At 43.9% G+C, this 16407-nt stretch overlaps 2 protein-coding genes across 7 annotated transcripts in view; one reads left to right on the top strand and one right to left on the bottom strand.

The window, feature by feature from the left end:
• Positions 1 to 11870, top strand: part of sacs (sacsin molecular chaperone) — a 37774-nt gene extending 25904 nt beyond the window's left edge. For all 3 annotated transcript variants that reach the window (XM_036536186.1, XM_036536187.1, XM_036536185.1), the window contains one exon: positions 5 to 11870. In XM_036536186.1, coding sequence (XP_036392079.1) covers positions 5 to 11556 — 11552 coding nt within the window. In that variant the 3' untranslated portion in view covers positions 11557 to 11870. The remainder of the gene's footprint in view (positions 1 to 4) is intronic.
• A 3414-nt stretch (positions 11871 to 15284) lies between these two features.
• The window catches only part of sgcg (sarcoglycan, gamma), a 53767-nt gene continuing 52644 nt past the window's right edge, over positions 15285 to 16407 (bottom strand). For all 4 annotated transcript variants that reach the window (XM_036536188.1, XM_036536192.1, XM_036536189.1 and 1 more), the window contains exons 7-8: positions 16274 to 16397; positions 15285 to 15573 (exon numbers count right to left, since the gene is read on the bottom strand). In XM_036536188.1, coding sequence (XP_036392081.1) covers positions 15400 to 15573; positions 16274 to 16397 — 298 coding nt within the window. In that variant the 3' untranslated portion in view covers positions 15285 to 15399. The remainder of the gene's footprint in view (positions 15574 to 16273; positions 16398 to 16407) is intronic.

A 16407-nucleotide genomic window follows, 5' to 3' on the forward strand; every position in this document is an offset into this window, starting at 1 on the left:
ACAGGGAGACCCTGCACCCAGGTACAGGAACTGACACCTGAGCGATCTGCTCGCCTAATTAAGGAGATACTCACAACGACATGGCCTTCACGAGATTTTACTGTCCAGTGGAACCCTGGGAACCGAGAGAAGAAACATCCCTCCATCCCTTGGCTGAAGATGGCATGGAAGCATCTCTACATATATTTTGCTGATGACCTTAGCATCTTCGAAGACATGCCCTTGATCCCACAGGCACCATTGGAGGACGGCATGGACTTGGTGGAACTCCTGCGTCTCAGAACTCCATCTCCCATCATCCTCATGGACGAGGAAGAGGCGCCGCTCCCAGAAGGACTTCTGGATGTCATGAAAAAACTTGGTGGGGTTGTCATGAAAAAGCTAGACCTTTGTTTGCAACACCCACTCCTCAAAAACTACATCCACCCATCATCACCCAGTGCACTGCTCCAAATGATGGACAGGTCCACCTCACAGAGGGTTGTCAACCAGATTTCATCCTTGTCTAGCAAACAGAAGGTTGCACTGAGAGGCTTCTTGGCTGGCCTGTCAGAGATCACAGAGAAAGAGAAGCGCATACTCCAGGAGCTCGCCATTTTTGAGAAAATAGGACCCCGCACAGAGAAAGGTACACCAATATTTACTGCACTGAAAGGAGCCAAAGCTTTACACCATAGTGCCAAGCTTCCATCAGATGTCAGGCTGTCCATCAATATCATCGACAGCAGTGACGAGGCTGCTATCCGCCTGATTAAAATGCTGAATGTGGAACAGGTGAAGAGCACTGAATGTTTAAAGTTGATTGTTCAAGACATTGAGAAGGGCTTCTATGCCAAAGATGAAGTCACTAAAATCATTCTCTGGGCACTGAAACATTTGTCATTCCTGAAGAATGAAAATCCATCTGTAATTGAGTGGCTTTCATGTCTGAAGTTCATCCAGATTTCTGCGGGAAAGCCTGTCTCTCCCATTGAGCTGTTTGATCCAGAGCTGGAGATTTTACAGAACCTCTTCTATATGGAAGAGAAGAACAGGTTTCCTCCAAGCACATACACCGCATCACCCGACATTCTCCATTCCCTTCGACAGTTAGGACTGAAGAACGAAGTACAGCTCACAGAGAAAGACGTTCTTCAGGTGGCACGCAAAATCGAAGATTTGCAGAGCAACAGCAAACATGAGTGGGACCTCTTGTTGAAGAAAGCCAAAACGCTGCTGACAATATTGAACAGGCAGACAAAGTTGGTGAAGTCACCTGAAGCCCAATCCTCATTGCAGAAAATAAAATGGGTGCCAGTTTGTAAAGAGAGGCCACTGAATTATCCACACTCCCTTGCCTGGATGGGAGACTCTTTTAACATCAGCTCATTCTCTGAAATGTGTGACATATCTCATGCAGTCCTGGTAGGTTCTTCAGTCGCTCTTGTGGAACGTACCTCTGCAGGCATGAAAAAGGCCTTGAAGTTATCAATAGAGCCTCAGGTTGATCAAGTGCTCCAACATTTAAAGGCAGTCAATGACTGGCACAGATCCCAAGCTTTTACCACAGAGGACTGGTACCAGTTCCAACAAATTCTTTTTGAAATCTATGACTTCATGCAAGCACATCTAGAAGGGGCGAGAGAAGCAATGAAGTCACTGCCGTTTGATTGGGTCTGGACTGGAAAAACATTCTCTTCTCCCTGTCACACTGTTTTAAAACCCATCCCTGACCTAGATCTGCAGCCTTACTTGTACTCTTTACCAAAAACAATAGCAAAGTTTCACAAGCTGTTTCAGTTCTGTGGTTCAGTGGAAGAGGTTGTCCCTAGTCATGTGTTTGAGGTGGTCAATACCATAAAACAAAGGAGTGAACAGGAAATGACAAAAGAGGAAAGCAAACACAACCTTCTTCTTCTGATCAACATCTTAAGATGGCTGTACAACAATCAGATCTCTGTTGATCTCAACATGCATGTTCCAATCCTTTGCTACAAGGATCCAAGTAAATTGGCCATGAAACCCATCCATGAATGCACCTACTGTGACATCAAAGTGGATGACCTAAATGATTTGCTTGATGATGTGTCAGAACCCATCATTTTAGTTCACGATGACATCCCCATGAAAACTGCTGAATGGCTGAATGTGCCCTGTCTGAGCACAAGACTGATCAATCCAGAAAACCTTGGTTTTGAACAATCAGGTCAGAGAGAGCCTCTGACAGTAAGAATTAAGAACATTTTAGAGGAGTATCCGTCTGTTTCCGACATCTTCAAAGAGCTTCTACAGAATGCTGATGATGCCAGTGCCACAGAGTGCAGCTTCTTGATTGACATGCGGAAAAATCTTGAAATTCGAGAGAACCTGTTAGACCCTGGCATGGCTATTTGTCATGGCCCTGCCTTGTGGTCCTTCAACAACTCTGTCTTCTCTGATACTGACTTCCTGAACATAACCAGGTTAGGGGGGTCAATGAAGAGATGTGAGGCTGACAAAGTAGGCAAATTTGGCTTGGGGTTCAATTCGGTTTACCATGTGACTGACATACCCATTATCATGAGCAGAGAGTTCATGATTATGTTCGATCCCAACATCAATCACATCAGCAAGCACATAAGAGACAGGTCAAATCCTGGCATCAAAATCAACTGGAGTAAACAGCAAAAACGGTTGAGGAAGTTTCCCAATCAGTTCAAACCTTTCATCAATATTTTCAACTGTCAGCTGCCTCTTGCTCAGGAGTCCCCTTATAAATACAACGGGACCCTCTTCAGGCTCCCCTTCAGGACTGAGCAGGAGGCGTCAGTGAGTGAGATCAGCAGCATCTACTACAACACCACGGACATTTACTCTCTGGTGGACGAGTTCAGCATCTGTGGCCATCGGCTCATACTTTTCACTCAGCATGTTGGTTCCATGGTACTCAAGTACTTGAAGTATGAAGAGCCAAACCCTGCGGCTGCGCAGGATGTTGTCACCATAAACAAAAGTGTCTGGTCCTCTAAGGCCACATATGGGCCTCTGAGTATCCTGAAGGCAGCAGCGAAAGTGATGAAAAAGGTGGCAAACACCAACAGGGTGCCCGCTGATGTGCCGAAGTCTGGCTGCATCATAAGGATTGTGGTCGAAGAGTTCCATAACGTGTTCAGACGTATTGTGGATCTCCAGTCCCCACTCTTCAGAGGTTCAGATGAGGACCCATCCTCGTACTTTGAGATGGCTGCCAAAGGGGCCCAGAACAAAAGGCTCACTGACGAAATGCCACAAAAGGCAGTTGACCTCACAAACTGGCTCATTTGTTCATGCATGGATGTGACTGAAGCGCTCAAATTCTCCCTGAGTGAAAGTGGGAGGCGTCTTGGGTTGGTCCCATGTGGAGGTGTGGCCGTTTTGCTCTCAGAGGGAGAAAATCGGACATGGACAGTGAAGACAAACCCCACTCCAATTGGAGAGGTGTTCTGCTATTTGCCTCTTAGGATCAAAACTGGTTTGCCTGTCCACATCAATGGCTGTTTTGCTGTGACATCCAATCGCAAAGAGATCTGGAAGACAGACACAAAAGGAAACTGGAATTCAGTCTTCATGAGGCATGTGATTGTCCAGGCCTACCTAGCAGCTCTTAGTATGCTTCGTAATATGGCTGAAAATGGAGAACTGGTCAATTACAGCTACTATGCAGCATGGCCTGACCCTGGTGTTGTGCACGATGACTTCACTCTGATCAGCCAAGGAGTCTACCAAGAAATAGCCAAAGGGGGTGATAGTGAAGCTTCAAAAGTGTTTTCAGATGGCAGCACTTGGGTGTCAATCAAATATGTCAGGTTCCTGGACGACTCATTGCTGTGCAGACCTGATATTGGCCCTGCTGCTTTCAAGATTTTCTTGAAATACCTCAAGAAGAGTGGCTCCCAAGACCTCTGTGCTGTTGAGCTGCCAGACTGGGTCAAGGAAGGCTTTGATGATGCTGGATGCAAGGGGAAGCTTATGGAGAACACACTGACAGAGAAACAGTTCTTCACAGATGTCTTTTTTCCACATATCCAGGACATTGATAAAGACCTGAGGGACCCCCTAATGCACTATGTCCTCAATGAGAAGCCGGAGGAGTTTGCTGCTATTCTCAAAGTAACACCATGCATTCCATGCTCCAGTCAGTCCCATCAGCTCGTTGTTCCCTCCCGCTTGATCCATCCAGAGGGGAGAGTTGCAAAGCTATACAACACAGATGATGGACGCTTCCCAGAAGGAACCACAAAGGACTACCTGAACCCAGTGTGTCTGGTCAAGTTGGTGCAGCTGGGAATGGTTAAGGACGACCTGTCATGGGAAGACCTGATCGAACGCGCTGAGTCGGTGGTTGTGTTGAACGAAGCCGATCACACAGCGGCGTGTTTCCGGAGCAGTATATTGCTGAGCCTTGTTGATGAGAAGCTGAAAATAAGAGACCCGAAAACCAGCGAGTACCTGGAAAAGCTTCAGAACATACACTTCCTCCCTTTCCTGACAAAGCCGGCAGGTTTCTCTCTGCCATGGTATGGGAATAAGTTCCCGCCCTCCACCATGTTTGCTGCCACTGATCTTTACACCACGGACCACCAGGACACTGTATGCTTGATGAAGCCCATTCTCAATGAGAACTCACCGTCTTTTAAAGGATGTGGCATGATCACCTTGGCCGTGAAAGACTTTCTGGGGTTGATAAAAAAGCCGACAGTTGAACTAGTAGTCAGTCAGCTCAACGAACTTTCTAAGTCATTTGATGGAGTTACCTTGTATCAAGAAAATATCACCAATGCCTGCTACAAATACCTGCATGAGGAAATGTTGCAGGATGGCACAGCAAAGGAGAAAATCATGGAAGAGCTGAAAACATTCTCCTCCATACTTGTTGAGAATACTTACGTTGATCCATCGAAGGTGGCCTTCCACCTGAACTTTGACGCAGCTCCTTATCTTTACCAGCTTCCCAATAAATACAGAAACAGCTGCCGTGAACTCTTTGAAAATGTTGGGGTTCAGTCAAGCTTTACTGTTGAGAACTTTGCCAATGTTCTTGAGTTGGTGAAAAAAGAATGTGGACGAAAACCACTGTCCGAGGACAATTTTCAGCTCTGCCGCAGAATAATCAGTGAAGGAATATGGGGTCTGATCAGAGACAAAAACCAAGAATTCTGTCAAGGCACATATGAGATACTGTTGCCAGACACCCATCTTACACTGCAGCCATCAAAAACTCTGTGCTACAATGACTGTCCTTGGATTAAAGTTAGAGACACAACAGTGAAGTACTGTCATGCTGACATTCCAAGAGAAGTGGCCGTAAAATTAGGAGCAGTGCCCAAACGTCACAAAGCATTAGAGAGGTACGCGTCCAACATATGCTTCACCACACTTGGAAGTGAGTTTGGTCAGAAAGAGAAACTCACAAGCAGGATCAAAAGCATCCTTAATGCCTACCCATCTGAAAAGGAGATGCTGAAAGAGCTCCTTCAAAATGCAGATGATGCCAAAGCCACAGAAATTTACTTTGTGTTTGACTCGAGGTTCCACCCCACAGATAGAATCTTCGATGACAAATGGGTCCCCATGCAAGGGCCGTCGCTTTGCGTGTACAACAATCAGCCGTTCACAGAAGATGATGTGCGAGGAATCCAGAATCTGGGACGGGGGACAAAGGAAGCAAATCCAGGCAAAACCGGACAATACGGCATAGGGTTCAATTCAGTTTATCATATAACAGACTGCCCCTCTTTCATTTCAAACAATGACATTCTGTGCATCTTCGATCCTCATGCACGTTATGCACCAGGGGCCACATCTGTGAGTCCAGGAAGAATGTTTCGTGATTTGGACACTGACTTCAGGACCCAGTTTTCCGATGTGCTGAACCTGTATTTGGGATCTCACTTCAAGCTTGAACGTTGCACAATGTTTCGATTTCCTTTGCGTACTGTTGAAATGGCAAAAAACTCAGAAATCAGCTCAGTCCCAGCCTCAGATAGGATGGTGCAAAATCTCCTTGATAAATTGAAAGCTGATGGAGCAGAGCTGCTTATGTTCCTAAACCATATGGAGAAGATTTCCATCTGTGAAATAGATGGGGCCACAGGAGACCTGAAAGTGCTTTACTCTGTGACCGCTAAAATCACAGATGGCGATCGTCTAAAACGTAAACAGTTTCATGCCTCTGTAGTGGATAGTGTGACAAAAAAGAAGCAGCTGACACAAATCCCAGTCCAGCAGATAACCTACACAATGGACATAGAGGACTCAGATGGCAATTTAACCACTTGGCTGGTTTGCAATCGCTCCGGTTTTTCCAACATCAACAAAGTCTCAAAGAGTGTTATCTCTGCACACAAAAATGAAGACATAACTCTCTTCCCACGAGGAGGTGTGGCAGCATGCATCAGCCACAACTACAAAAAACCCCACCGAGCTTTCTGCTTTTTGCCCCTTTCCTTAGAGACTGGCCTACCTTTTCACGTAAATGGGCATTTTGCTTTAGACTCTGCCAGGAGAAACCTCTGGAGAGATGACAATGGAGTGGGTGTGAGGAGTGACTGGAACAACAACCTAATGACGGCTTTGATTGCACCAGCCTATGTGGAACTGTTGATTCAGCTGAAAAGACGATTTTTTCCAGGACCTGATCCCACTATGACTGTGTTACAGGGAACACCAATCCACATTGTCAAAGATTTATTAAAGAAATTCCTCTTCTTCTTCCCTGTAAACAGACTTGACATTCAACCGGATTGGTATTGTCTTGTCAAAGCGGTGTACAACTGCATTCATGCTGACCTGAAGCGTTTACTGCCAGTTGTCAGAGCCCCACACATAGACAACACAGACATGCATTCTGCCATATACATATCCTGGGTGAACACATCCACTGCAAGCAAAAGTCGAGCATTCTTTGACAACCTCCTTCAGGATGAACTGCAGCATTTGAAGAACACAGAGTACAACATTACCACTCGCAAGACTGTCGCTGAAAATGTGTACCGATTGAAGGCCATGCTTCTGGAGGTTGGCTTCAACTTAGTCCACAGTTGTGATGAAACAGCCAGCTTGTACTTCTGCCTGGAGGATGCTGGGATCCCAGTGAGCTATGTAACACCGGAGGATGTCCGTAGCTTTCTCCTCACATTCTCGTCCCCAGATTCAACTTGCCAGGTTGGAAAACTGCCTTGCCGTCTCCAGCAGTCAAATTTCAAGCTTTTCCACAGCCTGAAACTACTAGTTGACTACTGCTTCAAGGATATTGAGGAGGACGAGATCACAATAGAGGGGCTGCCGCTATTGATAACAATGGACAACATTCTACAAGTGTTTGATTCGAAAAGACCAAAATTTCTTACCGTGCACCATGATCTTATCCCCTCCAGAAAAGAGCTGTTCATGAACACACTATATATGAGATACAGCAACGTCCTCATGAAGTCCGGTGTTGCAAAGGTCTTTGATATCAGCAGCTTTGGGGATCTGTTGGGATCAGTCCTACCGAGGGAGTATCGCACAAGGATTTCTGTGCGGTGGAAAGACAACTACGCCAGTGAGTCTTGGCTGAAAAGTGTATGGCACTTCATTAGTGAGAATGTCTGCCTCAAAGATGATCAGACAGAAATCAAGCCCAAATTTGAAACCATACTGGATATTCTGAAGGACTGGGCCTTGCTGCCAGGCATCAAGTTCATGGTCTCCAGCAACAAGTTAGTCGTACCTGAGCATGATGTTTTGTTACCACCTAGCCTGATATATGCTGCCATCTTTCCAAATGGACAGAACGACAAGGTATTTCACACCCTCATGAAAGGGGGATGCATTCAGCTGGCTGTCAACAAAATCTGCTCCAAAGAGAATCCTGTTCTTCCCTTTCTTGCTCAGCATACAGCAAATATCGAGAATCCCTCCAGCATCCTGAAGGCCCTGGAGTACATGATTCAAACTTCAGCCTTTAAGACTGGGAGCTTGACTGACAAGGACTTTGAGGCACTTCTCTTGTACTTCAACTGCAATTTGCTCAACCTGTCCCAGGAGGACGTGCAGAGTCTTAAGCTGCTCCCTTGCTACAAGGCAGTCAGTGGACGATACATTAGCATTTCAAACTTCGGGTCCTGTTATGTTCTTACAAAAAGCATCCCATCTGCAGATATGGAGAAGTGGGCCCACACAACATCATCCGCGTTCCTTGTCGATAATCCACAGGTGAAAGAACTCTACAGCTTCCTTGGGTGTACCCCCATTGATGATCTTGAAGTCTATCTAAAGCATCTCCTACCCAAGTTCGACAGCCTGTCTCATGATGCCAAAATTGAACACCTCATATATCTGAAGGAGAGACTCCTTAGTATGGAGGAGCCTTGTGGGGTGAAGAATCAGCTCTATGAGAAACTGGAGGGTCTCGCCTTCATTTATGATTCCAACAACCGCCTGAAGCCTGCCAAAGTATTCTATGATCAGACTGTGAGGGTGTTTGAGGTGATGTTGCCAGCAAAGTCATTCATACCCAGTGATTTCTTCAAGAAAGTCGAGCAAGTGGCTAAGCCCAAGAATGGAACCTCCTTTCTCCCCTTGTGGATCACATTTCTGCGAAATATAGGACTGAAGTACATTGTTTCTCAGCAGCAGGTTCTGCAGTTCGCAAAAGAGGTCAGCATCAAAGCCCAGACAGAGAGCTGGTCCAAAGAAAAAGCCCAGGCTGTTGTGGATGTTCTCCTCAACCACATCTTCAGTGAGAGAACAGATCTTTTTGTGGGCACTTTTCTCAAAGAGCTTTCAATGATACCTTTCCTATGCCCAGAGCGCGCACCTACTGAACTCATCCGGCTCCATGCTCAACACCAAGAAATGATTGGCACTCTTCCTCTCATTCGCTTCAATGGCTCTCAGGTGAACCCAAAGTTCAAGCAAACTGATATCATCCAGTTGCTTTGGACATCTTGCCCCATCCTCCCTGAAAAAGCCACTCCAGCTGGTATAAAAGATCAGGAAGGAAGTACCCTTTCTAGCCAAGAACAGCTAGATCTAGTTTTGACAATGCTGAACGTCAACTTGGAGCCACCCCTGGACAAAGTAATAAGCAACTGCAAAAATATCTGCAGCCTGTCTAACCTTGATGATGACATGGTGAAAACACGAAACAAAGTCCTAAGGTGTACCTATGAGTTTCTCAATGCAGACAAGCGAGAGTTTCGTTACCAGCTGAGAGGGGTGGCCTTTGTCATGGTTGAGGAAGGCTGGAAACTTTTAAAACCTGAGGAAGTTGTCATAAATCTAGACAATGAATCTGATTTTAAACCATACCTGTACAAGCTTCCTTTAGAGCTTGGTACATTTCACCAGTTGTTCAAACTGTTAGGAACAGAAGATGTTGTGTCAACAAAACAACATGTGGAGGTACTTTGCCGCATTTACAGAAATTCGGAGGGCAAGCAGCTTGACCCAAATGAAATGAGAACTGTGAAGAGGGCTGTTTCTGGGCTTTTCAAAAGTCTTCAAAATGATCCTGTGCAGATCCGCAAAGACTTGGAAAACCTCAGAGATTTGACTTTTTACCTGCCTAGTCATGATGGCAGGCTAGCCAAGTCTAACACTTTAGTGTTTGATGACGCTCCACACTACAAGAGCAGAATCCAGGGTAACTTCGGTGTCCAGATGCTTGTGGACATGAGTCAGTGTTACCTTGGCAAAGACCATGCCTTCCACACAAAGATGATTATGCTCCTTCCACAGAAGCTGAGGCCCAGGCTCTTGAGTAGCATTCTTGAAGAGCAACTTGATGAAGAGTCTCCCAAAATGTGTCAGTTTGGCGCTCTCTGTTCCCTTCAGGGCCGTCTACAGCTGCTTCTGTCATCCGAACAGTTCATCACAGGGCTTATTCGCATAATGAAGCACGAGAACGACAACGCCTTCCTGGTGAATGAGGAAAAAGCCATCCGACTGTGCAAAGCCCTTTGTGAGGGTCTCAAGGTGTCTTGCTTTGAGAAGCTGCAGACAACATTGCGGGTAAAAGGCTGCAGTCCAATTCCACACAGCAAGAGTGAAACCCTAGCCTTTCTGAAAAGATATGGCACTGCTGTCATTCATCTCTATATTCAGCACTCTGACAGCAAAGACATCAATTTTCTCCTAGCTCTTGCTATGACTCTGAAATCTGCCACAGACAATTTGATATCTGATACCTCTTATCTGATAGCCATGCTGGGGTGCAATGACATCTACAGAATTACTGAGAAGCTGGATAACCTTGGTGTCAAGTACGACTCCACAGAACCCTCTAAACTTGAACTTCCTCTTCCTGGAACCCCAATACCTGCTGAAATTCACCACATACTCCTCATGGATCCCATGAATGTATTTTACCCGGGCGAGTATGTGGGGTACCTTGTCGATTCTGAAGGAGGCGACATCTATGGCACCTACCAGCCAACCTACACATATGCTATAATTGTTCAAGAGGTGGAAAGAGAAGAAGAGGATAACCCGAGCTTCCTTGGAAAATGCTTCCAAATTGATATTGGTTACAGTGAGTATAAAATAGTCAGTTCCCTCGACTTATACAAATTTTCCAGACAAGACGAAAGCACGCACATCCGAGACAGTGCCCCTTCCACACCAACTAGCCCTTCAGAATGTTCTTCCTCTGGTCCAAGGATGGTTCCTCCTCTCTTCCCTGGAAAGGAGAATCACAGAGCTCCTCCTATAAAGATACCCCCAAAAAAGATAAAACTCAATGCACTACCAGAAATCCTGAAAGAAGTGACTTCAGTGATAGAACAAGCATGGAAGCTTCCTGAGTCTGAAAGGAAAAAGATCATTCGTAGACTGTATCTCAAGTGGCACCCAGATAAAAATGCAGAGAACCTGGAGATTGCTACAGAGGTCTTCAAGCACTTGCAGAACGAGATCAGTAGGATGGAGAAGCAGTCACTGGCAGACCAGAGTGCAGACCGAGCTTCCAGAAGACCTTTCTCCACCTCATCCACCCGCTTCCAGTCCGAGAAGTTTTCATTTCAAAGGTTCTACACCTCATGGAACCAGGAAGCCACAAGCCATAAGTCGGAGAAGCAGCAGTTCCGAGAGCAGTACACAAGCTATGCAGGCTCCTCGCATTCCAACCGCTTCTTTGTGCCACCCTCCTTCAAGTCTGTCGGCAATCCAGTGGAAGCTCGGAGGTGGCTCAGACAAGCGAGGGCCAATTTCTCCGCTGCCAGGAACGACCTCCACAAGAACGCCAATGAGTGGGTTTGCTTCAAGTGCTACCTGGCTACCAAGTTGGCTTTGATAGCGGCCGACTATGCTGTCAGGGGGAAGTCTGACAAGGATGTGAAGCCTACAGCCCTGGCCCAGAAGGTGGAGGAGTACAACTCACAGTTAGCTGGGCTAGCCAAGGATGTGCACATCTTGGAAGGCTATGGTGTGGATAGCTTAAGGACTCGCTATCCTGACCTTTTGCCCTTCCCCCAGATTCCCAATGACAGGTACACCTCTGAGGTGGCAATGAGAGTGATGGAATGCACAGCTCGGATCATTATTAAACTTGAGACTTTTGTGCAGCAAAAAGTATAACTCTGTTGCATTAGTCCAGTCAGATAGGGATATATACATAGGGATATATACAGAGCCTTCAGCTAATAGAAACTCTAGCAGCTGTGTCCAGTGTTGATGAATATATTGTTGTGTTAAGGCGAAATTATGTATCCAGTTGGCAGCTTAGATAAGTAGTGTTGATACTCAAAGCCCATGCATAGTATTTTAATGTATGGCTGCTTCATATCCAAAAAGAGACACTCTGAGCCTGAAAATAAATTGCTGATATTCTACCCAGTACAAACACACAATTTCTTCACAATGTCTTTTAGTTGCATTGCTGTACATAAGAAAACCCCAGTTATATATATATATATATATATATATATATATATATATATATATATATATAATTTTTTTTTTTTTTTTTAAACCAAAGTCCCATGATATTTATATCTCTGCTCTCTGGAAAATGAATATAAATATGCTGCTTTTTTACTTTACCTTTTATAAAAGTGCATTTTCCTTTCATAATTCACAGATTAAGTGTATTAAGATTTCTTATCATGAAAGATCAAAGCAGGTAGGCTGTTTTGAGAAAGGTAACTTAAACATTGCAGAATGATAGCACAGCATCTTATAATGACAAGACCTGAAAATGAATACAAATTCTTATTTGTCTGTTTTTAAGAGGTTCATTCATACCAATTTTGGTTCATTTCCTATGATCCACTTCCTGTTGAAAATTCTGTATAACATCATATTGTTTGTTAACTAGATTGCAAGTGGCACTCTTGAAAACACATTTTGCACATGCACTTGTAGAGTGCTTGTTTCTCTTACAGTGGCTGGGAGATAGTTTGTGAATTATGATTCTGAATGTCACAAGACACCTATCTTTCTACATGTATTTTATCTCGTTTGTTGAAATAATTTTCAGTTTTGTCACCTTTAAAGGAGTAAGAACAATGTATGTATATCTTGGCTCTGTTGTCACTGTTTAGGAGTCCGTTGCAGAGTTAAAAGGATTGTGTATGTCTTCATTGGAGCACAACTGTTAAACACTACATTTGTGGTTCTCTGTATAATACTATGATCTCAGTTTTTCCATGTACAGTACATTTTTGTTATAAAAAGCTAAAATCAGGTGACAATCTAAATCAAGGTACAAAGAGGTAACAGTGTTTTCATTAGCTACTGCAAAACCCACATTTGGAAGATTGAGAATCAGGCTGTAACCTCAGGCAACAAGTGCAGTAATGACAGCTTAAACATTCAACACACATCAATACTATGAACTTGTCTTCCTCTCCAAGTAATGCCACAAGTTATTTTGCCAAAGTTTTTCTTTTTTTTTTGCTGTTACTGCAGTGCTATCGCAATTTTGTCAGTTGAAAATGTTTGAGTAGTTGTCCTTTTAAAAAGGACTTTATTGCTGTATATCATTTTAGTATGCTTTTTTCTTGATGAATGACTGCTGGGACTGTCACAGAAGCGAAATACTGGGGATGACGGGGTACATTTTTATGTCTATGTGCATGAGCAACTCACCCTATTTTAACAGCCATCTCTCATGTCATACCTGTTTCAATGCTCCCTCACATCTGCAATGGCTTGCGTAAAGTGCTGGTGACAGGCTATCCATCTATCCATAGTGAAAAACTGAAGTCATTGTATACCTTCCTGCTTGATGTAAATAGTGCCATAGTTGTAATAAACCCCCCAGAAAAGGAATCTGCTGTCTTACTCAATAGCAATGGCCTTGGTGAACACACATTACACACACATGCAGGAGGACAGAAAAAATTGAGCTGTAAAGCTTTCAAAGTAAGTATTTTGGTAGGTACCTGAGTGTGGTTAGATACACAGTGATTATTAAAGTTCATAGAATGCATTACATGCCTATTAATAAACTGTATTGATGAACTGTAAGATAGTAACAATAACTATGATCTGAAATGATCATAGTTGAAGATCATCTGAAAATAAACCAGTGCCTTAAAAGCAATAAGAAGAGTATATTTAACTCTCTTGACGAGGAAAAATTTCCGTCAGTGTGCTCTTTGGGTTCAAGGGAAATGCACATTTGAAAAACACCACTGATGCAAAATAAACTAGTTAAAAGAAGGGAAAGGCCAGTTCTGTGTAGCCAGTAGTTTTATGTAGGTGCTTCAGTGTCAAGTGTAGCTGTGGATGTAATGAACTGACACAAACCAGTGGTACTTTCCCCCACCCCCACAGACATTCTCCAACCTGGGTGGTGCTTCACGTTCTTTACTTGTGATATATTGATCAAAAATAACTGATCAAAAATTGTGTTAGATGTGGTTCAGAAATGTGTGTGGCACCTTTGGGTGAATTAAAAGGAATAAACTGCAGGGGTGGCATATGTGACTGCAGGAAAGGACAGCAAAAATGCTTCCTTTGAGTATGTGCTTACTGTAAACAAGCTTCAGTGTGCTTTAAAATCAGTGTCATGAGGCTTTGTGGCCTGTAACTGCTTGCAGTGGCATTTGGCTCAGAACTGCAATGAACTAAAATGCATTGTGCGTACATGCATGGATTTTCATTTCAAAACGGCATTGAATTTTGCACATTAATTTCACAAAAGAAGAATAATGCAAAGTGACAAATATTTATTATGTTCATATTCTGGCTGAAGCATCTCCTGTATTTCCGTGATTACAGACATTTATTTTTGTTTTTTGGAAATACTGCCATTATCCACAGGAGGGTGTTGACCAATTACAACCCATCAGATCACAGGAGACATAACTGATGTGTTCTTATTTAGCCCAGTTTTGGATATTGGATAAATGAAACTTACCTTGTACTATTGGCTCTGAAGAAGCTGATAGATCATATAGCCTTCTAGCCACGTTTCTCAGTGCAAACAGTATTTCATGTCAGGTATAAGTAAAAGATGAAAAAATGAAGTTAAAAAATTCAGAACAGAAAGAAAAGCACCTGCAATATAGTTAAGTCCATTTTAAATGTCACTTTTGAATTTTTAGGGCCAGCAAAGAAGTCTAATGATACTGAGGACCATTTTAAGAAATGGCACAAACCTTTGTAAAGAGTAGCAGCATTTGTGTCTCATTGTTCAATCCTACTACAAAATGTTTTCAAGGTGACCATATGTGTCTGAACTCTGAAGCAAACAGGTCCATATTCATGTTATGGTAGCACACAGAAAATAGAATAAGAAAACGTCACTTTTTTATCTGAAGAAACAGTCTGGTTCTCCTTAATATTTATTCTGCCACCAACCAAAGCCAGTATGAATTGTGCTTCTTCTGTGCATATAAGTAATGATTCAAATCCAAAATAACTTGCATGAAATGTAAGTCAAAGCACACTTGCTATATTATTGCACCACAGAAAAAACATATTGCATAGAATGTGAGCTGTTACCAGCTCCTAGTTGTCCAGACCTCATTAGGAAAATATAAAATCCTTTTTTACATATACAAAAAAAGATCATGCCACAGATGTATCATTGTGTTTCTGATTGGCTGTCTATGGCTGTGGGAGCCACTTGTTCTCTTTCAATTTCATGTAGTAAAATGGTCAGTTAATTCAATGTGTGGGTCTTTGGCCCAGTCCACACCCTCATGCCAACAAATGTTATGTTACTATGGGAAGAACACAAAGGTGGACTGAATTGCTCCTCTTGGTGGCAGTTTCATTTAAAGACAAGTTGATTGTGCTTGTTTGTTGTTTGCTCTGAATCCTTCAGCAGGGACAAAGTCCCATGCATTTGTTGCTTTGAGGTGGCTATATTTTGGGTGTTACTGAATTTACACATTAATGGAGGTATAAAAAAGGGATTTTTCCATGATGTTCGACGTCCCTGAAGAGTGGGTGCCTGGTTGTGATCCTCTAGCAGTCGTGGTTTCTGTGGCAGTTGGAGGTCACGCTGGCCTTGGAGATGTACAGCCTTCCACTGGGGCATGCACACACCTCGTAAAGTCCCTGGGGGCCGGTGGCCCCTAATACACCTCCTGTCCCCAGGGGCAGTTTGGGCAGACGCACAGTTTCGGCATCCAGGAGCAGCTGCCAAGTGATGGAGGAGTGTGATGGGTTGGTTCATAAAGCCGAAAAAGCACTTTATTTCACTCACACATGCACCCATACACACAAACGCACACATGCACACACACACACACACAAACACACACACAAGCTACATTTTACACAGACAATAATTCTTCTAATTAGAACAGGGATAGTAAAGTATGTTGACTGGTCAGAAAGCCAGTATATGACAACACTCACATCCCTATCACTAGAGCCCTCAAGAACATTCATCTTTCAATGAAGGGCTTAATAATGTCTCAATGAATGAAGTCCTTAACTGAACCAACTGAAGCTGTCCTCCTGGCCCTGAGAGTACCAGTGATTTGAAGAGCGCTTAAAACCTGCTGGATTCCAGGACCAGGAGCGGGCACCTCTTATTCAGAAGATTAAGTATGGCAGCAGGCTAATGGCACATATATCAGCATATATGAGATTGAATAACTAATACTCAGAAAAATGTAATGACTCTCAAATATGTCCTGAGTACCAGCCAGTATACTGACGAAACAACTATAACAACTAAGAATTTGCTGTTTTGCTGTGTTAAGTTCTTGAAGTTCTGGCTCTGGGAGCGTAGTCAAGCAGAGCAACTTATTCACTTCATCTGATACACAAGCTTGGGATTTCCTGATGTGGACACTGAGTTTAGCCCATCAGTGACAGAACAGCAGCTCACCCCTCCCCCACTCGTGTGCAGTAGGACGTCCATATTAGACACAGCCTCAATGTTCCCCGCCAGCGCTTTAACGTGGACTCCCTTGGGGGCGTCCATGCTCAGAGACCGGGTGGGCGACTCCAGCCTAAAGCCAG

Source organism: Megalops cyprinoides, chromosome 9, assembly GCF_013368585.1.
Source record: "Megalops cyprinoides isolate fMegCyp1 chromosome 9, fMegCyp1.pri, whole genome shotgun sequence".
Lineage (NCBI taxonomy): Eukaryota > Metazoa > Chordata > Actinopteri > Elopiformes > Megalopidae > Megalops > Megalops cyprinoides.